Genomic DNA, 25,765 nt, shown 5'->3' with positions numbered 1-25,765 from the left:
CAGGAAGCAATTGAGGAGGTAGAACGGTGAGCATTAAAGTGGGGATTCAGGTTCTCTGTAGAGAAAACTCAGACAGTGTTCTTTACCAGGAGGAAGGTGGGAGATGAGGTACGCCTGAGGTTGTACGGGAGAGAACTGGAGAGTGTGGGGGTCTTCAGGTTCTTCGGGGTGTACTTTGACACTAGGCTGAACTGGCAGAACACATTGAGAGAGTGGTGGGAAAGTGTAAGAAGGTGCTAAATGTGATGCACTGTCTGACAGGGATGGAATGGGGGGCTGGGTATTCCTCACTGAGGACTATGTATGTTGCATTGATCCGATCTGTAATAGACTATGAGCGTATGGTTCGGCAGCCCGGACCTCACTGGAAGACTAGATGTCATACAGGCACTAGGACTCAGAATATGTAGTGGGGTGTTTCGGACCTCCCCAGTGTCCACACTACAGGTGGAGATGAGGGAGATGCCATTGCAGATTAGGAGACAGCAGCTGGCAATTAACTATTGGCTCAACCTACAGGGACATGGGGTGTCTCATCCTGCGAAAGGGGTGCTATAGGCATGCTGGGAACATGAGCGAGGACAGAACACAAGCTTTGGGTGGGTGGGTAATATCCAGGCGAGGGAGATGGAACTGTATGGAAGGGAGTTTAGCACCACGGTAGCTATTCCTGTGAAGATTACACAAAGATAGGGAGGGTGTTGAGTCATCTGATTTGTTTAAAAGACATCTGGATACTGTATATCAGATGTTTTTGCCCATTTACACAGATGGTTCAAAAGACCCAAGGACAGGACATACTAGGTCAGCATTTGCAGTGCAGGAATGTCAGGAAACGTATAACAGACCACCTGGCTGTATACACAGAGGAGCTGATGGCTGTACTGTTGGCCTTGCAGTGGGTGGAGGAAGTCAAGCCAGACAGAGTAGTTCTTTGCTCTGACTCATGTGCAATGTTGATGAGTCAGCAGTCCTTTAGCTCATGTAACAGACAATACCTGCTGTATGAGGTACTACAAAACCATGGCAGGGTTTGACAGATGGGTATACAGACAAGATACACTTGGGCCCCAGCCCATGTTGGGAGGGAGGGGAACGAGGCAGCTGATGTACTGGCTAAACAGGCCTTAGTAGTGGGGAGGTGGAAGTTGAAGTTTCAATGAGTAAGGCAAAAGGCCTGATATGGACAGTGGTGGTGCAGAGATAGCAGGAGCAGTGGAACAGAGACACTAAGGGCAGGCATCTATTCCAAGTACAGAGGAAAGTTGGGGAGGGGAAGACGGTAGGAAGAGAGAAGAGAGGAGGCCATCTTTACAAGGCTAAGGGTGGGACACAGCCGATCGCATAAGACAGCATCCAATAGGAAGGTGTGATTATTGCCAGGAAACAGACAGTGGCGCATGTGCTGATACAGTGTGGGCAGTATGAAAGGGAAAGAGAGAGACTGAGATCCAGTATGAGGGAGAAGGGGATACAGGAATTTAGTTTAAAGACCGTACTGAGTAGAACATCATTAGATACCGTCTAATAGTGTATATTTTTTAGGAGAAACAGGGCTGGCAGGTAGGATTTAGGTAGGATTCCTCCATCTCTGGCCCACACTTCAGTATAGTAGGTGGCAGTAATGTGCCATAACGTTGGATGCCAACCGCCACAGAAGAAGAAGTTTACCGTCTGGTTGTTTTGATGATCTCACCTAGACACGTGACATATCCGCACTTTTGGCGATTTGATAGTTGAATCCGGGCAGTGGGGCAGAACCGACAACTGCACTGAGGTATAATAAGAACGGGCAGGACAGCCATTTTATTATAACAACATCCACGATCCATCTGAAATTACAGTAACATATTTGGATTCCTGCGCAACCATGGGCCAGTGTGGGATTACTTCATCAAAGACCGTCCTGGTGTTTCTGAATCTAATATTCTGGGTAAAATATCACGAACATGTATTCGACGCTAGGTAGTCAAGGTTGGGACTAATTACAGTACGCAACAGATATTGCTAACGTTAGCTGCAGCAAAGGGAGACGTGTGCTAACATTAGCTAGCTCACGTTAATTCTCTACAAAGTGAATATGTGGTGCTTCCCACCATCTTGTCTAGTTTGTTCTTTATTAAATTATACATTATTTCTCAAATGTATGCTTTGCTGTTATTGAAAGAAAACGGGTAGAACATGGACAGGTAGCCAGCAGATCCGACCCGCTAGCTTACAGCTGCACAAGGGTCGAACAGCATTCCTGTGTATATTAACACACTTTCCGGAAATGGCTGCTGTTGCTACTGCTCGCTAACATGAGGAAGAAAACGGCAGTTTACTTAAAACTAGTACTCGTTAACATTTGGGATAATGTGACAATTCGGAGTACAACGCATTTCTCATCCCTGGATGGAGGTACATTTTCCGAGCCATATCTCGCTCCGGCTCCGCGGTGTCTTAATATACACAGGATGCTGTCAGACACTAGTGCAGCTGTAAACAGGCGTGTCGGATCTGCTGGCTAATGCTGGACAGGCATTTGCCATTGTTGTTAGCTCTAGCTTTTAGCTAACTAACCGTCCGACGTTTAGTGCTGCAATTTGTTGCATGAAAACCAGCGAGATAACAATAAATTAGATAGAATAAAATACTGCATAACGGTGGGTAAGACTATATGCACGATTGTAGGTTGTGCCAGTCAGCTTAGCAGAAAACGTATCACTGTGTGAGGCCTAGCTAGCCTGTTAGCTGACGCCTAGCCGCCATGCGCCGATGTCACCTGACATCTCATTGCAGTATCAGGGTTTTCACAAGTTAGTATTGCATATTGTTTAGGCCTAACCTCTCACTCAATCTCATCTGATAGTAGCCTGACGACTCACACTAAATTACTACGCTTCTCTGTCGTTCGCTACATACTTTCATTACCGAGAAGAAACTAACGTAGAGTTTGGCTGGAGCAAGGAGTCTGGGTAGCAGCCAGACAAATCTGATCGTGCTTGGTAATGCAGTGTGCAGCAATGTTCACTTAGCTTACATGACTGAGGATTCCCTTTTTATTTATTTGTTTTATTACATTTCAAATTGCAATACAAAAAAACATAGGACATCACTACACATATTTTCTCTAAAGAAACATAAAATAACATTAAAGTAAAATAAATCACTAGTTTTAAATGTTAAAGTACCTCAAATATAATAAATAGAATAAGGTCAGGGGTTAGAATTGTATAAACCTATGAAAGAGTTGTAAGAATACATATTTTTTGTTGTTGTTATTGACACATTCTAGAGATTTTATGAAATATTGGATTTATTTTAAGGGTATATTTTGTGTAAGATTTTAAAGTGAAACTGAGGATTCCCTTGCTACACGCCAGCAGCTAGCCAGTGACGACATACCAACATTGTTTTAACAACAAACACACATAAAGCGATGTCTCAGTCTGGACTCAATATTGGGTTTTCTTTCTGATAAACAAAACAACATTGGTTTTTCTTTCTGATAAACAAAAAAACTTTGGAGGTTACATTGCCTGACACACACTGTCTCTTGCTTTGTCTCTCTCTCTCATTGCCCCCTCTCTAGGCTGCAGCTGGAATTCTGTGTTACATTGGAGCCTATGTGTTCATCACATATGATGACTATGACCACTTCTTTGAGGATGTGTACACCTTGATCCCAGCGTCCATTATAATAGCAGTCGGGACTCTGCTGTTTATCATTGGGCTGATTGGATGCTGTGCCACAATACGAGAAAGCTCCTGTGGACTAACAGCTGTAAGTATTTTTTTAAAACACTTGGATACAAAAGTAATTTCTAGTCTTTGGACTAGATATTGAGTTGATCATATCTCTTCTCTTTGCACCACAGTTTGCTGTCATTCTCCTGCTGGTGTTTGTCACAGAAGTTGTTGTGGTGGTTCTTGGCTATATCTACAGAGCAAGGGTTAGTATTTACATTTTACATTTTAGTCATTTAGCAGACGCTCTTATCCAGAGAGACTTACAGTTAGTGAATGCATACATTTATTTTATCCTACCCCCTGTGGGAATCGAACCCACAACCCTGGCGTTACAAACGCCATGCTCTATCAACTGAGCTACATCCCTGCCGGCCATTCCCTCCCCTACCCTGGACGACGCTGGGCCAATTGCGCGCCGCCCCATGGGTCTCCCGGTCGCGCCGGCTACGACAGAGCCTGGATTCGAACCAGGATCTCTAGTGGCACAGCTAGCACTGCGATGCAGAACCTTAGACCACTGCGCCACTCGGGAGACCCGAGTATTGACCCAAGTATTGGCCTACTGTCTAGTGTCTAATCACACAGTTACAATAGGGAAGGATGAATGGGAATGCAGTTTGTTAGCATTTAATATGAATTTTATAATTCTTGCACAGATTAAATTGACGTTGTTGCTTGTACTCAGGTGGAAGATCAGGTGAACCACTCCATTCAGAAGGTGTATGATGAATATAATGGCACCAACACAGACGCCCCCAGCCGTGCCATCGACTATGTGCAGAGACAGGTGAGAACAACACTACTGGATTTAAAAAAAGATGACTATAGGTGAGTTTGCAGGTGCCCACAGCCGTCTCACTCTCTCTCTCCTCCCGCCCTCTCCCCCGTCATAGCTCCACTGCTGTGGCATCCACAACTACTCTGACTGGAGGAATACTCGCTGGTTCAAGGAGTCCAGAAACAACAGTGTTCCAGTCAGCTGCTGTAAACCCAACATCAGCAACTGTACTGGAACCATGAGCCGGCCTGGCGATCTCTACCCAGAGGTAAGAGAACACGCACACACAAGCGTTTCCATGTGCAGGTTAATATACAAACGAAAATAAATATAGTCTATAAAGGGACCTTTGTAGCTCAGTTGGTAGAGAATTGCGCTTGTAACACCAGGGTAGTGGGTTTGATTCCCAGGACCACACCAACGTAAACTGTATGCCCGCATGACTGTAAGTCGCTTTGTATAAAAGTGTCTGCTAAATGGCATATATTATAAATCCCATTGGCTATGCAGGGAGGTTGGTTCAGGTTGTCTTTCAATCGCATCATCTCTCTACGGGCGGCAGGTTGCTTAGTGGGTAAGAGCGGTGTGCCAGTAACCGAAAGGTCACTGGTTCTAATCCCCGAGCTGACTAGGTGAAAAATCTGTCGATGTGCTCTTAAGCAAGGCACTTAACCCTAATTGCTCCTGTAAGTCGCTCTGGATAAGAGCGTCTGCTAAATGACTAAAATGTAAAAATGTACTATGCCAGTCTGTCTTGAGCTTGTGCTCTCACTAGCAAATTTACAGCATTGTATCAACTGGTACCGGCCCACAAGGTTTCCTGCACCAGTGAGTCTGAAAAGTCTTCACTGTATTTAAAAGAGAATTTACAGACATGTCATACAAGTCCACAAAGGAGGAATATTTAGATTAAGTAATTTTGCTTCCCTCCTAATCTAATGCCTAGTCAAGTAGCTTAAAAATGCTGGAAACCGTGCAAATCAAGCTAGCTAGTTAGCTAACTAGCTACTGTACCAAGGATGTTTAAAAATAAATAAATACAAATAATAATAATTAACACTGAAACAGAGGAGATGGAGACATGCATTTTGCAAGGAGCCACCGTTCACTTGGTAGGCTCTCATTTCTCCTTGCATATTTATTGTAGTCACTTGCATGTGGTGTCAATTTAATTGTCATTGGGCACTCCTAGAAAACCATTACCTAACACATGACGGCATTCAAATTGATTTCTATTTGATTTGGTTGGACATTCGACCGGCACATTTCTTTCCTAAAGAAAATACTGACACACACACACACACACACACACACACACATGCATGTTTTTAATATTTTTCTTTTTTCCTCTAGGGCTGTGAAGCTCTTGTTGTGAAAAAGCTGAAAGAAATAATGATGTATGTCATTTGGGCTGCTCTGACCTTCGCAGCTATACAGGTAAACAACTATATGGGATAGAAATGTGATATTTGATAACATCTGAACCATGTGTACCAGGAGCATGTTAACTAGAGCTGCAGTAATGTCCTCCTGCAGTGGAGAGTCTCTAGTCTAGTAGGCCTTGAGCTGCTGCTGAGAAGTTGACCTGATTGTGTCAAATCGCTTTTTCAATTTTTCAACGCTACCTTACAACATGGGTTCTGCTGACCAGTCACTGCCCTTCTCCTTATGAGGATAACTTGCTCTATTTACGGCGTCACTGGATGCATAGTAATTATGAAATGGATGTTCAAATGCATTCGCATGAGTCATAACAGTGAATGCTGCAGGTATCCAAAACAGCCACTGCTGCCTTTGGGATGGGGGAGATCAGGAAGAATCAGATCCACCAAAAAGGTGTAAAGTGGTAGAAAACTCGAGGTTGAAGCACTCTAGTGGGTTTTAATATAGAAAGCCTTTATTCTCCATGCATAAAGAGCATTAAAAACCCACCCTGATGAAGGCATGCGCCACATTGTGCAGGTGTTAATGCTCATTGTACCGGGTTAATGAAGACTAGAGTGCCTCAACCTGGATTTTTTTCTACCTTATTTGTAGGTATGATTCTTCTGGTTCTCCTTCTTGTTCTACTTCATTCGAAGAACTTCACTGCACACACCAACTTCTCTTCAGTTAATTGAATCACGTGTGATGGCATGGCACAAGGCTGGGACAGAAACCCTGCACTAATGTTGCTCTGGGAGCAGGACTCCTGGAAATTCTAGTCTCTCGCGACAAGACTTTGAGTAGCTGGGCCAGTGCACGTGAAATTTGATTCTGGGTTGCCGGGATGATGAAAATGCTAACTATGCGTACTGTTCTATTCCTCCATCTGCCCGTAGATGCTGGGGATGCTGTGTGCCTGTGTAGTGCTGTGCAGGAGGGGTCACGACCCGGCCTATGAGCTACTGGTCACCGGAGCAACCTACGCATGAGGAGGACACAGGCCCCGCCCGCACCAAGGGCTCCACCAATAAGAATAAAGAAAAGAAGCCTCACCTGACAAGTCCACAGTTTGTGGTTTTCAGCTGTAGTAAGCTCAAGCACACCTTGCACAGGATAACTATTAGGTATACACTGGTGATGGGGGGGAAATCCGTGAAAATAATGATTTATTGAACATGCTTTGTAACTTATTTTTATTTTAAATGTTTTTTTTAGACACTATGGAACGCCTAAGGCCAAAGTTGTTAAATGGCGAATTGATATTAATGTTGTTTTCCTTTTGCTTAAGAAATACAGCCTTGCCTGTTTTTATTTTCCCTTTTGGGGCACATAAGGGATGATTAGGGGCTCTTTATAGAAGAGGAGAACTACTGTTCAGCGCAATATGTGGAATGTACTCCTTTCTCATGTGACAGTTTGCACTATGACTAAAGCTCTGGAGGTATTTAAGGAATATTGAATCATGTGAATATTAGAAGTACCTTTATCTATGAGGGATCCGGTAGTGTACCACTAAATTGTGAGTCAGTTAACCCATCTCCAGTCTCTCCATTCATAGGTAGTGTAGAAGTACTTTATCAGTGTTACCTAAGACCCATGTGTAGATAGAGCTTTGTGTTACAAGTTGGTACATACGTAGGTGTTTTCCGAAACACATTCTAATACCAAGTAGGAAAGGGAAGGGGTGAATCTCAATTGTATTTTCTTGATTCCTTTCTCCTTGCCTCCTTTTAAAATACATTGGAGGAGAAGATCCAAGTGGAGAAACCTCAGATCTGTGCAAAATTGTGCTTTGAGAAGATGAGGAGGGAGGACATGAGGAATAAAAAAAAGTTACAATTGAGATCCAACCTTATCTGGGCATTTGATGTAAACCACCAAAGAATTGGGACTGAGAGGGAGTCACTGTTTTGTTTAGTATTTTTGTGGCATTGTGTATTATTTTTCAAACATAGAAGTTGATATTTAGACTTGTAGCATTGCAGAAAATAATGTGAAACAAAATCATGTAAATAGATTGGGGAGAGGAAAGAACTTGAAATAAACCTCTACATTTCAACTAAAACATGTTTTATTGTTCACTGATGAACTGAAGTGCCACTATTTCATGTATCCATACTAAGGAAACTACAAAGTAAACATTAAATATTTTATGAATCAAATATTACATCAAATACAGTATACAGCTGTTGGTATTGATTCAGATGCACTACTACTTTCTCTTGTAGATCACTTCTCATGTTGGTCTAAACTAGTGCAGTTATTTTATCCCCACACACATATTTACAATTGATACATTTATAGTTTGACTGTAGTTTTATGTATGGTATCTGAGATTCACTATGGTGCCGTGAAAAAATATTTGTCCCCTTTCTGATTTTCTTTATTTTTGCATATTTTGTTTACTGAATTATCAGATCTTCAACCAAAACCTAATATTAGATCAAGGGAACCTGAGTTTACAAATAACAAAAAAAAACAGACTTATTTTACCTATTTCATTAACAAAGTTATGTAACACACAATTCCCCTGTGTGAAAAAGTAATTGCCCCCTTACACTCAAATGTTTGTGCCACCTTTAGCTGGAATGACTGCAACCAAATGCTTCCTGTAGTTGTTGATCAGACTCACATCACTGTGGAGGAATTTTGTCCTACTCTTGCATGTAGAACTGTTTTAACTCAGTGACATTTGTGGGTTTTCAAGCATGAACTGCTTGTTTCAAGTCCTGCCACAACATTACAACATCTCAACGTCCGTGAGCTGAAGTGCAGCTGGGACATGCAGCAAGACAATGATCCAAAACACACAATCAAGTCTACATGAAAAGGGCTAAAAAGCAACAAATGTGAAGTTTTGGAATGGCCTAGTCAAAGTCCAGACCTAATCCCAATTGAGATGTTGTGGCACGTCTTGAAACGAGCTGTTCATGTTTGAAAACCCACAAATGTCGCTGAGTTAAAGCAGTTCTGCATGGAAGAGTGGGCCAAAATTCGTCCACAGCGACGTGAGAGACTGATCAACAACTACAGGAAGCGTTTGGCTGGAGTCATTGCAGCTAAAGGTGGCACAACCAGTTATTGTATGTATGTATAAGTATGTAATTGTTGTGTTATTTGTTCACTCAGGTTCCCTTTATCTAATATTAGGTTTTGGTTGAAGATCTGATTACATTTAGTATCACAAATATGCAAATGTAGAGAACATTTGAAAGGGTGCAAATACTTTTTCATAGCACTGTATGAACAGTGCCTTCGGAAAGTATTCAGACCCCTTTACTTTTTCCACATTTTGTTACATTACAGCCTTATTCTAAAATTGATTAAATTGTTTTTTTCGTCATCAATCTACACACAATAACCCATAATGACAAAGCAAAAACCGTTTATTTTTTATTTTAGCAAATTATTGAGGAAAGAAAAATCTCAAGGATAATCAATGGAAACAGGATGCACCTGAGATCAATTTCGAGTCACATAGCAAAGGGTCTGAATACTTATGTGAATAAGGTATTTCTGTTTTTTATTTTTAATAAATTAGAAAACATTTCTAAAAACCTGTTTTTGCTTTGTCATTATGGTGTATTGTGTGTAGATTGCTCAGTATTTTTATTTATTTAATCCATTTTAGAATAAGGCTGTTACATAACAAAATGTGGAAAAAGTCAAGGGGTCTGAATACTTTCCGAATGCACTGTATGTAGTAGGCCTGTTGGGTGAAAAAGACTGACAATCTCTGGTGCAGCATAGAAAAATAGTTCATGGGGAACACACAGTCATGACTCATGTTCCAAGTCAGTTCAGGGAGTCATCTCTACTGCCGGATAATCTATTTCTGAAAAGTCTTGAACAAAGGATCAGAACATCTGAGTAAGAAGCAGAAAGGGTACTCCGCATACTAAGGTTTTGAAGAACTACGGTATGTATGTGTGATTGTGCATGAGTATGTGTGTGTGTGCGCGTGTGTGTGTCCATGCATGAATGTGTGTGTGACTATGTCTATACTTTGGCCAGGTAGGAGCCAGGTACCAGCCCAACCTGTCCGTTTCTCTCCACTGTCCACCAGCCGTCTTCACTCTGTTCTATCACCACCACCACATCCCCTTTAGACACTGACAGCTCATCTGGGTCCTGGGAGCACAGGGAACACAGTGTTAGTAATATAAGTATGAGGCTTTTAATTACTGTATGGCTCATATACAGTACATACATACAGTATAATACAGATCAGTGGAAAAGCTTATGTAAACATGAGCCATCAATATTTGAACTAGTTATATAGTGATATTTCATAATGTCAGACGCATCACAGAGTTCTGTAATGACGTCTGTAACTTGACACCTGTAACCGTTTGTGCAGGTTTCACCTGTAACTTGACACCTGTAACCGTGTGTGCAGGTTTCACCTGTAACTTCACACTTGTAACTTGACACCTGTAACCGTGTGTGCAGGTTTCACCTGTAACTTCACACCTGTAACTTCACACCTGTAACCATGTGTGCAGGTTTCACCTGTAACTTGACATCTGTAACCATGTGTGCAGGATTCACCTGTGCAGAGTAGTCATAGAACACCATGAAGGTATCATCATCATCATTCTCATCGGTTGTCACTGCAGGCAGGGCCGCTGCAGCTGCAGACTGGAAGCCAGGTATGGACGCATACACTCCATCTGAACTCTCAGGTACTGTTTGATCACTAGGTGGCGCTGCTGGCTGGGAAGTTGAAGCCTCACTGATACTCATCTTTGAACCAGAGTTTCGTGGCAGAAGATTGGAGAACCTGCAAAAAATAAATTTCATGTCACATTCTCAAATATATATGAATGTGTTGATGACATATAGCTATGTGAATATAGTGATACAATGTGCATATTATAATTCCTATGCATTCAACTGTTATTCCAGTGTTACAAAGTGTTAGAGCTTGTTTAGCAGAAACACTATGTGGTGGTTTCCTGGACACAATGAAGCCTAGTCCTCAATTAAAAAGCACTGTCAATGGAGATTCTCCATTGAGCTTGATTTGTAGTCCAGGACTAGGCTTAATCTGTCTTCAGGAAACTGCCCCTACGAGTCCCAGGTTCTGCTAACTGACCTTTTCCTGACCCCTCCCCCTCCGCAGTGAGCGCCGCCGTTGTTGTCACCCATTGGCGATGGCTCCCTCTCATAGTAGTTCTCAAACACAACGGGGTCTAGAGAGATGAGGAAGGAAGTCCACAGAAATTAAGGATAGCCAATAGAGAGGGTGTATAGCGTAAAATATGTTATTCAGAGGAACTGTTACACTAGAACAGCAGAGACACACATAGAGTACAAACCCGTTACAGTTACTCTAAGAAGTGTTTGCCATTGGTGCCAATGTTGACAGCACCCCTGGCCCTTCACGCTCTGTTCCTGTATTCAGTGAGCTCTTACCTGGTGGACTTGAACCTGTTGTCTTCAACTCTATGAAACAGTTGTTATCTGCTGTGATGTCACACGTCTCCAGAATATTCCTCACCTCCTCGTAAAACTACAAAAAAATGTTTCTCATATTCATGCTCAGTCTTCGAAGAGGCTTCAATGATTTAAAATGATAATGGGTCGACAAATAAGATCAATTTTGGTTGATCACCAGATAAATTGCATGTTAGGCAGTGTAGAAGTGGTACTAATAGAGTTTCATGTAGACAGTAGTTCATGGACCCATCCATAAACCATTTGGTTATTGTCTGAAGTGTGGTCATTGTTGAGCTCACCTCGTCGTCTTTGACACATTGCATAGAGAAGTGATTACAGTGGTCCCAGAGGGCACACCTCAGGATAGTGATGCGGTCCCCCTCCTGCTGCTGAAACACCTGGAACAGCAGAGACACACATTCAGTACAAACCCTTCATCATCTATCCCTATATATACTGAACAAAAATATAAACGCAACATACAACAATTTCATTGATTTTACGGAGTTACACACTGAACAAAAATATAAACGCAACGTAAAGTGTTGGTCCCATGTTTCATGAGCTACAATAAAAGATCCCAGAAATTTTCCATACACACAAAAAGCGTATTTCACTCTAATTGTGAGCACAAATTTGTTTACATCCCTGTTAGTGAGCATTTCTCCTTTGCCAAGATAATCCATCCACCTGCCAGGTGTGGCATATCAAGAAGATGATTAAACAGCATGATCATGACACAGGTGCACCTTGTGCTGGGGACAATAAAAGGCCACTCTAAAACGTGTCGTTTTGTCACACAACACAATGCCACAGTTGTCTCAAGTTTTGAGGGAGTGTGCAATTGGCATGCTTGCCAGAGAACCATAAGCCAACTCTAACGTTGTTTTAGAGAATTTGGCAGTACGTCCGACCGGCCTCATAAACAACAGACCACGTGTATGGCGTCGTGTGGGCGAGCAGTTTTCTGATGTCAACGTTGTGAAAAGAGTAGAGTACCTCATGGTGTCGGTGGGGTTATGGTATGAGCAGGCATAAGCTAGGGACAACGAACACAATTGCATTTTATTGATGGCAATTTGAATGCACAAATATACCGTGACGAGATCCTCAGGCCCATTGTGATGCCCTTTTTAAAAAAAGATATCTGGGCCTAATTTATTTATTTCAATTGACTGATTTCCTAATATGAACTGTAACTCCGTAAAATCACTGAAATTGTTGCATGTTGCGTTTATATTTTTGTTCAGTATACAATCTCGCTCAAAAGTGACTGCACACATTAAGGTGGCTAACCAGGCATAACCAGGCTCTAAATAACTTTACAAGCTACTGTAATAGCTGATTCATAAGGCATATCAGGCTTACGTACTCACTCGGTAACGTTCAATATTGTGCTTTGAGAGGCACTACGCTTGATTGTGAATTACATACTCTGACCTACAATCTTAGAAAAAAGGGTTACAAAAGGGTTCTTCGGCTGTCCCCATAGGAGAACCCTTTTTGGTTCCAAAAAAAGGGTTCTTCAAAGGGTTCTCCTATGGGGAGAGCCGAAGAACCCTTTTAGGTTCTAGATAGCACCTTTCTTTCTAAGAGTGTGGTGTGGATGTATGTACATAAGCCACAGGGGGGGGGGGGGTTATGCTGAGAAATATAGGCCTACTCAGACATACAGCAGAAGGGGGCGTGGTGTGCTGTGGTGTGAGGCCATAGTTGGGTTAGTAACAGTAGTGGGTTGGTGAAATGTGAAAAGTTGTGGCTGTGTAACAGAGAGCTCTAACCTCACATGTGCTCTTGTGTGTTCCCTCCCAGTCCTGACGAACTCTCTCCAGCTGCTCTATGTTCAACATGTATTGTTTCTCTGTACAGGTGGAGGACAATAGAGGTTAGGGAATACTTTACATTTATTGCATCCTAAGCAGTCTTCTTTACTTGGATTACAATAATAAATTGATGTTTTTTCAATAATCAGATCAATGATAATAAATCCATAATGGATTTACAGATTCATTGATTCATTCATCCATTGATATCATCACAAACAAAGAAAAGTACAGTATATTGTATGGTATGGTTCAGACCTGCTTCAGTGGCGGCTTGCCTGCATTGCTTGGCCTTGTGTTGTACCTGAGGAAGACGAGCAGTAGAGGATTAAAGCTCTGAATCAAAACGTGACTGCTAAACAAAACAATAAAACAGACAGTTCTCCTTTAGAAGAAAATATCAGGATGTGCTCCGTTTACGCTCCTGACTCTCTGTTCCTCTACAGATCTCCATTTTCAGAACGCACACGGAACAAACATTTCTAAGAAATAGACAAGTCAATTCCAGCAATTGCAATCATTTCAGTGGGCATTACATTGTAAATGCCTTGCATTATAACCAACTCATAGACTCACAGAACCAGTCTAGTTTACTTCAGTGATGTAGTAAAAAAAAAAAAGAGGTGGGTAAACTGATCGCCGGTCGTGGTGAAAAAAGTAACACTTCCTATTTTTTCAATGCATATTTCTGCAAAAGGTGGATGAACTGTTGGGCAAAATAAAAAAGTGGGTAGACTGCGTTTCCTTGTGTTTTCCTCCACTATTCCGCTGGTTTACTTGTAGTAGGAAAACAGTAATAAAGGGAACAGTTTCATAGCCTTCTCTGATACTGACAAATTGAGTTGCAGTAGAACAACAGTGCATTCGGAAAGTATTCAGGCTTTGTCCACATTTTGTTACGTTACAGCCGTATTATTATAATTTTTTCATCAACCTACACACAATACCCCATAATGACAAAACAAAAACAGGTTGTTAGACATTCTTGCAAATGTATCAAATAAAACAAAACTGAAATATTACATTTACATTAGTATTCAGACCCTTTACTCAGTATTTTGTTATAGCACCTTTGGCAGCGATTACAGCCTCGAGTCTTCTTGGGTATGACGCTACAAGCGTGGCACACCTGTATTTGGGGAGTTTCTCCCATTCTCCTCTGCAGATCCTCTCAAGCTCTGTCAGGTTGGATGGGGAGCGTCGCTGCAAAGTTATTTTCAGGTCTCTCCAGAGATGTTCGATCGGGTTCAAGTCCGGGCTCTGGCTGGGCCACTCAAGGACATTCAGAGACTTGTCCCGAAGCCACTAATGCATTGTCTTGGCTGTGTGCTTAGTGTCAGTCTGAGGTCCTGAGCGCTCTGGAGCAGGTTTTCATCAAGGATCTCTCTGTACTTTGTTCCGTTAATCTTTCCCTCGATCCTGACTAGTCTCCTAGTCCCTGCCGCTGAAAAACATCCCCACAGCATGATGGTGCCACCACCATGCTTCACCGTAGGGATGGTGCCAGGTTTCCTCCAGACGTGACACTTGGTATTCAGGCCAAAGAGTTCAATCTTGGTTTCATCAGACCAGATAATCTTGTTTCTCATAGTCTGAGAGTCTTTACGTGCCTTTCGGCAAACTCCAAACGGGCAGTCATGTGCCTTTTACTGAGGAGTGGCTCCGTCTGGCCACTCTACCATAAAGGCCTGATTGGTGGAGTGCTGCAGAGATGGTTGTCCTTCTGAAAGGTTCTCCCATCTCCACAGAGGAACTCTAGAGCTCTGTCAGAGTGACCATTGGGTTATTGGTCATCTCCCTGACCAAGGCCCTTCTCCCTCGATTGCTCAGTTTGGCCGAGCGGCCAGCTCTAAGAAGAGTCTTGGTGGTTCCAAACAAATGTAAGAATGATGGAGGCCACTATGTTCTTGGGGATCTTCAATGCTGCAGACATTTTTTGGTACCCTTCCCCAGATCTGTGCCTCGACACAATCCTGTCTCAGAGTGCTACGGACAATTCCTTTGACCTCATGGCTTGGTTTCTGCTCTGACATGCACTGTCAACTGTGGGACCTTATATAGACAGGTGTGTGCCTTTCCAAATCATGTCCAATCAATTAAATTGACCACAGGTGGACTCCAATCAAGTTGTAGAAACATCTCAAGGATAATCAATAGAAACAGGATGCGCCTGAGATCAATTTCGAGTCTCATATTAAAGGGTCTGAATACTTATGTAAATAAGGTATTTCTGTTTTTTATTTTATTTTATCTAAAAACCTGTTTTCGCTTTGTCATTATGGGGTAATGTGTAGAGACTGATGAGGATTTTAACAAATTTAATCAATTTTAGATTAAGGCTGTAACGTAAAAAAATGTGGAAAAAGGGAAGGGGTGTGAATACTTTCCAAATGCGCTGAATAACTAGGTGTATTACATGTGTATAATTGCAGGGTTCGCAGTGGTGTCACCTTCTCTGACTGGTTTGGTGTTGTGGCTGTGTGTGTGTAGTTCCAGGGATGGCATGGTGATACAGTCCCTTCTCAGACTGGTTGGGGGCTGTGTGTGTGGGTATAGTTCCAGGGTTTGGGGAGGTGGTGTTACCTTCTCAGACTGGTTGGGGGCTGTGTGTGTGGGTATAATTCCAGGGTTTGGGGAGGTGGTGTTACCTTCTCAGACTGGTTGGGGGCTGTGTGTGTGGGTATAGTTCCAGGGTTTGGGGAGGTGGTGTTACCTTCTCAGACTGGTTGGGGGCTGTGTGTGTGGGTATAGTTCCAGGGTTTGGGGAGGTGGTGTTACCTTCTCAGACTGGTTGGGGGCTGTGTGTGTGGGTATAGTTCCAGGGTTTGGGGAGGTGGTGTTACCTTCTCAGACTGGTTGGGGGCTGTGTGTGTGGGTATAGTTCCAGGGTTTGGGGAGGTGGTGTTACCTTCTCAGACTGGTTGGGGGCTGTGTGTGTGGGTATAGTTCCAGGGTTTGGGGAGGTGGTGTTACCTTCTCAGACTGGTTGGGGGCTGTGTGTGTGGGTATAGTTCCAGGGTTTGGGGAGGTGGTGTTACCTTCTCAGACTGGTTGGGGGCTGTGTGTGTGGGTATAGTTCCAGGGTTTGGGGAGGTGGTGTTACCTTCTCAGACTGGTTGGGGGCTGTGTGTGTGGGTATAGTTCCAGGGTTTGGGGAGGTGGTGTTACCTTCTCAGACTGGTTGGGGGCTGTGTGTGTGGGTATAGTTCCAGGGTTTGGGGAGGTGGTGTTACCTTCTCAGACTGGTTGGGAGCTGTGTGTGTGGGTATAGTTCCAGGGTTTGGGGAGGTGGTGTTACCTTCTCAGACTGCTTGGGGGCTGTGTGTGTGGGTATAGTTCCAGGGTTTGGGGAGGTGGTGTTACCTTCTCAGACTGGTTGGGGGCTGTGTGTGTGGGTATAGTTCCAGGGTTTGGGGAGGTGGTGTTACCTTCTCAGACTGCTTGGGGGCTGTGTGTGTGGGTATAGTTCCAGGGTTTGGGGAGGTGGTGTTACCTTCTCAGACTGCTTGGGGGCTGTGTGTGTGGGTATAGTTCCAGGGTTTGGGGAGGTGGTGTTACCTTCTCAGACTGGTTGGGGGCTGTGTGTGTGGGTATAGTTCCAGGGTTTGGGGAGGTGGTGTTACCTTCTCAGACTGCTTGGGGGCTGTGGCTGTGGTGCTCCTGTCAGCAACCTGCTCTGCCTCGTCTGCTTCTTTACATTTCTGCTCATAGGACTTCTTAGACTGGAGATGGACAGAAGAGACATGCAGGGAATCATCATTGAAGCAGCCACAGTGGTCTGTTGTGTCATATGTTTTATGTAACAATCAATAAAACCTCTAGCAATGGTGTATCTCTGTAAAACGGTATGCAACTGTATGCAATGTCATCATGGCGAATGGTTCAATCCTTACTTAGCAGTTTAAGCAAACATTTAGGTCCATATGTACACTACCAGTCAAAAGTTTGGACACATCTACTCATTCAAGTTTTGTTGTTATTTTTGCTATTTTCTACATTGTAGAATAATAGTGAAGACAAAATAACACATATGGAATCATGTAGTAACCAAAAAAGTGTTAAACAAATCAAAACATATTTAAGATTTTAGATTCTTCAAAGTAGCCACCCTTTGCCTTGATGACAGCTTTGCACACTCTTGGCATTCTCTCAACCATCTTCGTGAGGTAGTCACCTGGAATGCATTTCAATTAACAAGTGTGCCTTCTTAAAAGTTAATTTCTGCAAGAACAGCTCAAATAAGTAAAGAGAAATGACAGTCCATCATTACTTTAAGACATGAAGATCAGTCAATCCAGAAACTTTCAAGAACATTGAAAGATTCTTCAAGTGCAGTTGCAAAAACCATCAAGCGCTATGATGAAACATATGAGGACCACCACAGGAATGGAAGACCCAGAGTTACCTCTGCTGCAGAGGATAACTTCAATAGAGTTACCAGCCTCAGAAATTGCAGCCCAAATAAATGCTTCACAGAGTTCAAGTCACAGACACATCTCAACATCAACTGTTCAGAGGGGACTGTGTGAATCAGGCTTTCATGGTCGAATTGCTGCAAAGAAACCACTGCTAAAGGACACCAATAATAAGAAGAGACCTGCTTGGGCCAAGAAATAATAGCAATGGACATTAGACCAGTGGAAATTTGTCCTTTGGTCTGGAGTCCAAATTTGAGATTTTTGGTTCCAACCGCCGTTTCTTTGTGAGATGCGGTGTTGGTGAATGGATGATCTCCGCATGTGTATTTCTCACCGTAAAGCATGGAGGAGGAGGTGTTATGGTGTTGGGGTGCTTTGCTGGTGACACTGTCTGTGATTTATTTAGAATTCAAGGCACACTTAACCAGCATGGCTACCAGAGCATTCTGCAGTGATACGCCATCCCATCTGGTTTGGGCTTAGTGGGACTATCATTTGTTTTTCAACAGGACAATGACACAACACACCTCCAGGCTGTGTAAGGGCTATTTTACCAAGAAGGAGAGTGATGGAGTGCTGCATCAGATGACCTGGCCTCCACAATCCCCCGACCTCAATTGAGGTGGTTTGGGATGAGTTGGACGGCAGAGTGAAGGAAAAACAGCCAAAAGGTGCTCAGCATATGTGGGAACTCCTTCAAGACTGTTGGAAAAGCATTCCAGGTGAAACTGGTTGAGAGAATACCAAGAGTGTGAAAAGCTGTCATCAAGGCAAAGGGTGGCTATTTGAAGAATCTCAAATATAAAATATATTTTGATTTGTTCAACACTTTTTTGCTTACTACATGATTCCACATGTGTTATTTCATAGTTTTGATGTCTTCACTATTATTCTACAATGTAGAAAATAGTAAAAATAAAGAAAAACCCTTGAATGAGTAGGTGTGTCCAAACCTTTGACTGGTACTGTATTGCTGGCTTCAGATTGGTTGATGTATTTTCTTGTACAGGATGATCAGTCTTCACCGCTTTCGCTCCATTTCTCTCACTCTGCCATTGGCTCTTGCCACTTGTCTCACTACAGAGTAGCCTACTAATGTAGCGCATCTATTCGGTATGTAAATGCTCTCATAGAGAATAGGGTTATATACATGGTGTTACACAGGATGTTCAGTATGATACTGTAATGATACTCACAGAAATAGGCCCAAGTTTATGTATATTTAAGCAAAAAGGCCCGAGTGGATGTGGTATGTGGCCAATATACCACAGCCAAGGTCTGTTCTTATGCACAAAGTAATGCGAAGTGCCTTGAATATAGCCCCTTAACATATACCACAAATCCCAGAGGTGCCTTATTGATATATAATAAACTGCTTACCAACATAATTAGAACAGTAAAAATATATGTTTTTGTCATACCCGTGGTATACGGTTTGATATACCAGCCTTCAGGGCTTGGATCACCCGGTTTATAATTGAGCATAGATCATGGGACTATGAGAGGTGAGATCAGTATAGATGCAGACCAAAATGTTCATTTCTGAGGCCTGTGCTATCCTACCAGTTCCCCACCATAACAGGGCCAAAGTCTGTGGTTGGTGTGTGGGTGTGTGGGTCTATATTCTGTTTCCTACCCTCTTCCTCTTGCAGAATTGCACTGTGATGTGTGTTCTCTCTTGGGTAGCTCACCCCTCTCTTCGAGGTAGCTAGGTCTACTGTGTGTAATGCCAGCCTTCCTCTTTTCTGGGTATGAACTCTTACACTGCACTCTTAGAAAAAAGGGTTATTCGGCTGTCCCCATAGGATAACCTTTTTTGGGTCCAGGTAGAACCTTTTTGGTTTTCAGATAGAATCCTTTTGGGTTCAATGTAGAACACTCTGTGGAAAGGGTTCTACATTGAACCCAAAAGGGTTCTCATTTCACAGTCGCTCTTATTCAGAGCGACTTACAGGAGCAATTTTGGTTAAGTGCCTTGCCTCAAGGGCACGTAGACAGATTTTTCACCTCGTCTGCTCTGAGGTTCAAACCAGTGACCTTTCGGTTACTGGCCCAACACTCTTAACCGCTAGGCTACCTGCCACCTGTCTCCTACGGGGACATCCGAAGCACCCTTAAGTTCTAGATACCATTATTCTAAGCATTTGGCTAAAGTCCCTTACAACTTTCAACTTTCAGACTGTTATATTACCCTCTGTGTATGTACCCCTGGACTTAGTAAATAGAATGCCTACCTCCATGGTCTTCTTGTATAAGGACACCTTCATCTTCTGAACTTTCTCCATAATCCCCTCAAACTGAACGAGGACAAACAACAGCTAGCAACTCAGAAATAGAGGTTTTTTAAATGTATTTTCTAAATGAAATAAGCACTCAATGACACATTTCAAACCTTTTTCCTCTGATCTTTCTGCCTCTCTCTGAATATTTCCATCTTCTTGACCTCTTCCCGTAACATTCCGGATAGGTGGATATGCAGATTCCCGATGTTTTCAATTTCTGTCAAAGTTAACAGTTATTTTAGTATATTGTCATTGGGCTTTGTTCTGGAGAGATGCAGTAGACAGGACAAACTTACGTGTTTTAAGTTGATCAAAGGAGGCTTTCAGAGTGCTGAAAAAATAAGAATGATGCATTTATCAATAACAGGTAGTTGCTCTCTCTCTCTCTCTCTCTCTGTCTCTCTCTCTCGCTCTCTCTCTCTCTCTCTCTCTCTCTCTCTCTCTCTCTCTCTCTCTCTCTCTCTCTCTCTCTCTCTCTCTCTCTCTCTCTCTCTCTCTCTCTCTCTCTCTCTCTCTCTCTCTCTCTCTCTCTCTGATGGCACAGATTCCACCGAGGGCTAGCATGCGTGACTCAATGGCATTGTGTGCCACTACTGAACCTGACTCTATCATTATTATGCTATCATTGGACTCTATTGAGTTAAGATTGAGCATTCTGTCTTCTAACAATACCCCTATATTATTGTATTGGCTACCCATTCTATTGCCTGTGAAGTGGCTGTGGTATAAGCAAGTGGCAAGCACGCCATGCCAGGTTATGGTAATGTTTGTAAAGAAAAAAAAAGAACATTACATTTGACATTTGATTTGGGCCAACGTCCCCCCAATGTTATTTTGATCTGTTATGACTGCATTTTGGCTAACTTATGCATAGTAGGTATTAATGGAGTTGCTCTATATATGTATGTAACCAGCCATTTACCTGATCTCTGTCTGCCCCCCAGCTTTACGGGATATTGTCACCAGGTCCTTCCCATATCTCTCCTCTGCCATGGCCCTGTAGACAGACAGACAGACAGACAGACAGACAGACAGACAGACAGACAGACAGACAGACAGACAGACAGACAGACAGACAGACAGACAGACAGGCAGACAGGCAGACAGGCAGACAGGCAGGCAGGCAGGCAGGCAGACAGGCAGACAGGCAGACTTAAAAGCTCTGTGTCTTGTAGAGTGTAGACCAGTCTTTGAGTTATATGAACATTCCGATTCAGTATGCAATCACTGCTGACCATCCCTGCATGTGTTTTGTATGAAGTTTTAATGACGTCAGAGAAACCCTACCTCATCTTCAGCAGTTCCTCCACATCTTTGCACATCCGCCTGCCATCACATAGTCTCTGTATCAGAACCTCATAGCCCAGATGATTAGTGAAATCTACTCCCTATAGAGAGAGAAAGAGAGATATATGTTGTAACCCACAGTTACACAACAATAGTTACAACATAAACGTTTGACTCAAACTGCCCAGTGGTTTTTCTCTGTGTTTAGTGACATATACTGAACAGTTAAATTTCACAGAATTTTAGGGATTGGTTCCCATAAAATGGGACCTAGTGTCTTTACAACATGGTATATGAACCTGCTGAAATTCACAAAGTATCATAAAAACTTGTTACAGGACATACAAACAATAACAGACAATAGAGTCAGGGGACTGTCCAGAGGACCATAGAATATTCACTTTGAACAACTTTTAGTTGCACACAGCATAACAGAAATCCATTTAATGTGTTCTCTTTCATGTGTGAAGATGACAGGTAGATTATAAACTGTTGCCTTGGATGCAAATCTATCTGGACAATGAGAGGGCTAAATCCGTAACCACCATGAGCAGGAAGGGAGCCATAGCAACCAACGCCTCAGGGGACACCTGTGCCAATATACTATGATACCTCACATACAACAGAAAATACCAGATAAAAATGTGGAAATTGTGGTGAAATGGTTCAATCACCTACAGTGCATATCCAGGGGGTTATCAGTAAGAGTTGAACCCAGACCTTCCAGCTTTCCCACAGCACTCAGTTCAGTTCCTAATTTCATTTGCATGTTATTACTGTGGACATCATATTCTGTCAGACAATTGTCATATTTTAGAAACCTAATACATGTTTGCTTTAAAAGGCTCACTACACTTTCTTGTCTGTAAATGGTTGAGAATCAACAAAATACAAATATTTCTGGACAGTGAGATTTTAAATGAGTTATCAGTAGCCTATGTAGTTATGTACTGTATATATTTCGATCAAGACACACACCAAAGCAGCATATCAACAGACAATGGTAGCAGATGGTAACTTACCCAAAAGGCATCTTTAAACAGCAAGGGAGTCATTCTGTTGTGTTATACATGTACTTCCTCAAAGTTCAATGTTAATATCCTCTTTATCAACTTTTACAAAAAACATAAACCACTTAAGTTTAACAGATTCCTTATTGAGATAAAAAAAAGATATATATATATATATATATATATATATATATATATATATATATATGCAGGACAACTCCAGAATGCCTCAGCTGTTATAACAGCAATATCACTGTTCAACTTTGAATTGTACTTGAATGAGGAAGAAGTCCCCTATGATGTCACTTTCCACAGACACCACCTCTTGCTGAGATATGTATATAACTACAGTTTTAATAATCATTTGAAAAATAGATCATATAGAATTTCAGATCTAAAACGGATTCATAGACTATGACTAAAATGTAAATGTATATTGGGCACAGATTGTGCCTTTGTTCATGAAAAATAGCCATAGGGGGAATTGATTATATGTTTTAATAAACGCCTTTATGGACAGATCAGTTTGATGATAAATGATCTCTGTATAAATATAGTTTTTCATTTAAACTAAATTAACTTTAACAGCTAACACATACCGACCTCTAGTGGTTTACTCAGGGAAATACATAAACCATCACTTTCGAATGTTACAATGAGTCCCGCGCAGCCTCCTTGAAAGTTGAAACGACGTAGCAGCACAACTATAAACATTAGGCCTAATGTTGTGGTTAAATATTCAAGTTCTTGAAAATGTCCATGAAGGTAAAATGCCACCAACGGGACGGGAGGTAAACCAAGAGGCACAATTATGTCGAGGTTCGACCTAAGAATTGAGAGCGTTGATATTTATTTTCTGATCATCTGATGTATATTTTTTCTTAACAACTTGCTAAATACTTGCAAATAAACATGCCTCATTCAGATTGGGGCTACAATTAATTCCTGTTTCACAATATGACCACAAGAGGGAGACACAGACCTCTTCTGCACTCCCAATGTCTGTGCTTAACTGACAATAGATACTGTATGGGTCCACCAAATCCCAATAGACCGAAAATCGACCCAAAACCTAAATCTCCGTTTTATGTCGAAATTGTGCCCTGGACATGTGTGACTGAGGAAATGGTAACACATGGATGAACAAACACATGAAAGCCTATTGATTTTCAGAGTGATAGAGGATGGCTGTGTGGTGTCTCAGTCTCTCACTGTCCTCCTGGTCAATAAGATGTGTGAAAATCTGAAGGCTCTCTCTCTCAGCAGGGGAATCACCTAGTTACTATTATCTACCCAGAGACAGAAACAGGTTACAGAGGGCATTCCAATCAATACACTAGAATGGTAGCACTCTGTCTGACTGAACGATAGGCCTGAGGTATTGGGCTTGCAAGTTAACATTTTCAACTCCTCTGTATTGTTTGTCATCAACTCATTTATTACCAATAATGCCATCGGACCCTAAATAATCCCAAGGGTTTTAGTGATGGAGATTTGCCCCTTCTCTACACTCTTAGAAAAAAAGGTGCTATCTCAAACCTTAAAGGGTTCTTAGGCTGTCCTCATAGGAGAACCCTTTGAATAACCCTTTTTTGGTTACAGGTAGAACCCTTTCTACAGATGGTTCTACATGGAACCCAAAAGGGTTCTACCTGGAACCAAAAAGGGTTCTCCTATGGGGACAGCCTAAGGACCCTTTTGGAACCCTTTTTTTCCCTAAGAGTGTACATCGTCCTCAAAAGTCTTTAATCCTTTCAGTCTGCATGAATAGGAGCATTGACATTTATCCAGCCTGTTAGCTATGGCTACTGATTCCTGCAGCCCAGGGTCCGTGTGAGCTGGTCTATCTGCGTGTTGGACCCTGTTTGAGGGCTTTAATGGAGGGTCAAGGCAGCACTGGGAATCAGCTGTGTAGTCAGGTCCTACCCAGGCCAACGGGTCCACAGACACACACAGCCTCCACACAGGGGCTCCCTGCAGTGGCAGTTATTGAACTGTGACAAATGAGCCGTGTCAGGGCCAGGACTAGCCTCCTACCGGGATTCTCTCTAAATGACCTTCCCATTACCCAACCACTGGTGTATTCCCCCTCCTCAGCCTCCCCAGATAGGGTTACACAGGGAGGCAGACCATTCACCGCAGTCCATTGTCCCCATTACCATAGAGTTTTTCCTAATGACTGTATAGGGTTTTTGCCCATGTGAACTTGTGAAGTTATTTTCCACTATTTTCATTTCCAGGTCCATATTGTTATGTCCATTCAGTATGTGTGTATTGATATACAGTATGTAGCTGTGTGTGCTGTGCAACTGGGCATGCATACATTCCTGTGACTCACATTTACATTTTTACATTTTAGTCATTTAGCAGACGCTCTTATCCAGAGTGACTTACAGTTAGTGAGTGCATACATTATATTATATATTTTTTATTTTATTTTTATTTTTATTTTTTCATACTGGACCCCCGTGGGAATCGAACCCACAACCCTGGCGTTGCAAACGCCATGCTCTACCAACTGAGCTACATCCCTGCCGGCCATTCCCTCCCCTACCCTGGACGACGCTGGGCCAATTGTGCGCCGCCTCATGGGTCTCCCGGTCACGGCCGGCTACGACAGAGCCTGGATTCAAACCAGGATCTCTAGTGGCACAGCTACTCTAGACCACTGCGCCACTCGGGAAACGACTTGACCTGAGTGTGTTTGTCTGCCTGAGTGCTTGCTTGCGTGTGTTAGGTTCTGTGCATCTGCGATAGTGTAATAATAAATAATAATAATATGCCATTTAGCAGACGCTTTTATCCAAAGCGACTTACAGTCATGTGTGCATACATTTTTACTTATGGGTGGTCCCGGGGATCGAACCCACTACCCTGGCGTTACAAGCGCCATGCTCTACCAATTGAGCTACAGAGGACCACTAACTGTAGCTCAATTGGTAGTGTGAGTGACTTCACTGCTTTCACACGTTCTCCATCCTTTCATCCCTCCTTCCCTCCTTCCCTCCATCCTCTGTAATCCCCAATTGACTATTGGCACCAGCCCTTTATCTCCACCTCTCCTCTGGTGCCCTGGGCACATGTCTGCAGAGTGCTGTGTGTGTGTGTGTGTGTGTCCCCTTCTCTGACTCTGGCCCTGGTGAATAGGAATGCAGTGAAGTGAGCATTGATTGGCCACGTTAGTGCAAACCTGTTAGTATCCTGACAGATGGATGGCTAATGATGTGTAGGCAGCAGTGCAGGGGCCTGTAGTTGTTAGTGAGATGATCCGCGGTGGCTGTCATAATAATAAAGTTCATAAAACCAACAGCTGAGGAGGGGGGACTGTAGTCTGTCCCAAATGGCACCCTATTCCCTACATAGTGCTCTATTTTTGACCAGGGCCCTGGTCAAAGGTTGTAGACTCTGGTCAAAAGTAGTGCACTATGTAGGAAATAGGGTACCATTTTTGGACGCTATTATAACCCAGGACCTAAGCCAATGAAGCCAATGAACAAAGCGAGCTGAAGGCCTTTGGCTTTCTCATATTTGATCTAAATCTGGCTTCAAATGAAACATTTATTAGCAG

At 42.7% G+C, this 25,765-nt stretch overlaps 2 protein-coding genes across 2 annotated transcripts; one reads left to right on the top strand and one right to left on the bottom strand.

Annotated features, from left to right (window-relative positions):
• Positions 1-1,753: 1,753 nt before the first annotated feature.
• On the top strand, positions 1,754-8,165 carry LOC311106336 (tetraspanin-3-like). The gene is made up of 7 exons (XM_084188431.1): positions 1,754-1,933; positions 3,575-3,766; positions 3,861-3,935; positions 4,418-4,519; positions 4,626-4,778; positions 5,864-5,947; positions 6,832-8,165. Exons 1-7 carry the CDS (start codon positions 1,871-1,873, stop codon positions 6,922-6,924), a joined length of 762 nt encoding a protein of 253 aa, XP_084044557.1. The 5' UTR covers positions 1,754-1,870; the 3' UTR covers positions 6,925-8,165.
• Positions 8,166-9,564: 1,399 nt separating this feature from the next.
• On the bottom strand, positions 9,565-22,297 carry LOC311106326 (proline-serine-threonine phosphatase-interacting protein 1-like). Its single transcript, XM_084188430.1, has 14 exons — positions 22,210-22,297; positions 21,188-21,288; positions 20,823-20,897; positions 20,197-20,231; positions 20,011-20,117; positions 19,853-19,915; positions 16,824-16,922; positions 13,459-13,504; positions 13,159-13,238; positions 11,677-11,775; positions 11,354-11,450; positions 11,034-11,130; positions 10,487-10,718; positions 9,565-10,066 (listed from the first exon to the last, which is right to left on the bottom strand). The coding sequence occupies exons 1-14, from the start codon at positions 22,240-22,242 to the stop codon at positions 9,935-9,937; spliced, it is 1,296 nt and encodes a 431-aa protein (XP_084044556.1). The 5' UTR covers positions 22,243-22,297; the 3' UTR covers positions 9,565-9,934.
• Positions 22,298-25,765: the final 3,468 nt, after the last annotated feature.

The sequence above is a fragment of the Coregonus lavaretus genome (assembly GCF_964263955.1).
Source record: "Coregonus lavaretus genome assembly, contig: HAP1_SCAFFOLD_275, whole genome shotgun sequence".
In the NCBI taxonomy this organism is placed as follows: domain Eukaryota; kingdom Metazoa; phylum Chordata; class Actinopteri; order Salmoniformes; family Salmonidae; genus Coregonus; species Coregonus lavaretus.
Note: the sequence above shows the minus strand (reverse complement) of the source record. Positions and strands in the feature narration are given on the sequence as shown.

What these genes read in the sequence shown, in the direction of transcription:
- LOC311106336 (XM_084188431.1), top strand. Translation starts at nt 1,871, where the DNA reads ATGGGCCAGTGTGGGATTACTTCATCAAAGACCGTCCTGGTGTTTCTG. An exon ending in TTCTGAATCTAATATTCTGG is followed by an intron (nt 1,934 to 3,574) that starts GTAAAATATCAC and finishes CCCCCTCTCTAG; the next exon opens with GCTGCAGCTGGAATTCTGTG. An exon ending in CTGGCGATCTCTACCCAGAG is followed by an intron (nt 4,779 to 5,863) that starts GTAAGAGAACAC and finishes TTTTTCCTCTAG; the next exon opens with GGCTGTGAAGCTCTTGTTGT.
- LOC311106326 (XM_084188430.1), bottom strand. Translation starts at nt 22,242, where the DNA reads ATGACTCCCTTGCTGTTTAAAGATGCCTTTTGG. An exon ending in GAGGAACTGCTGAAGATGAG is followed by an intron (nt 20,898 to 21,187) that starts GTAGGGTTTCTC and finishes GTCTGTCTACAG; the next exon opens with GGCCATGGCAGAGGAGAGAT. An exon ending in AACAGGTTCAAGTCCACCAG is followed by an intron (nt 11,131 to 11,353) that starts GTAAGAGCTCAC and finishes TCATCTCTCTAG; the next exon opens with ACCCCGTTGTGTTTGAGAAC.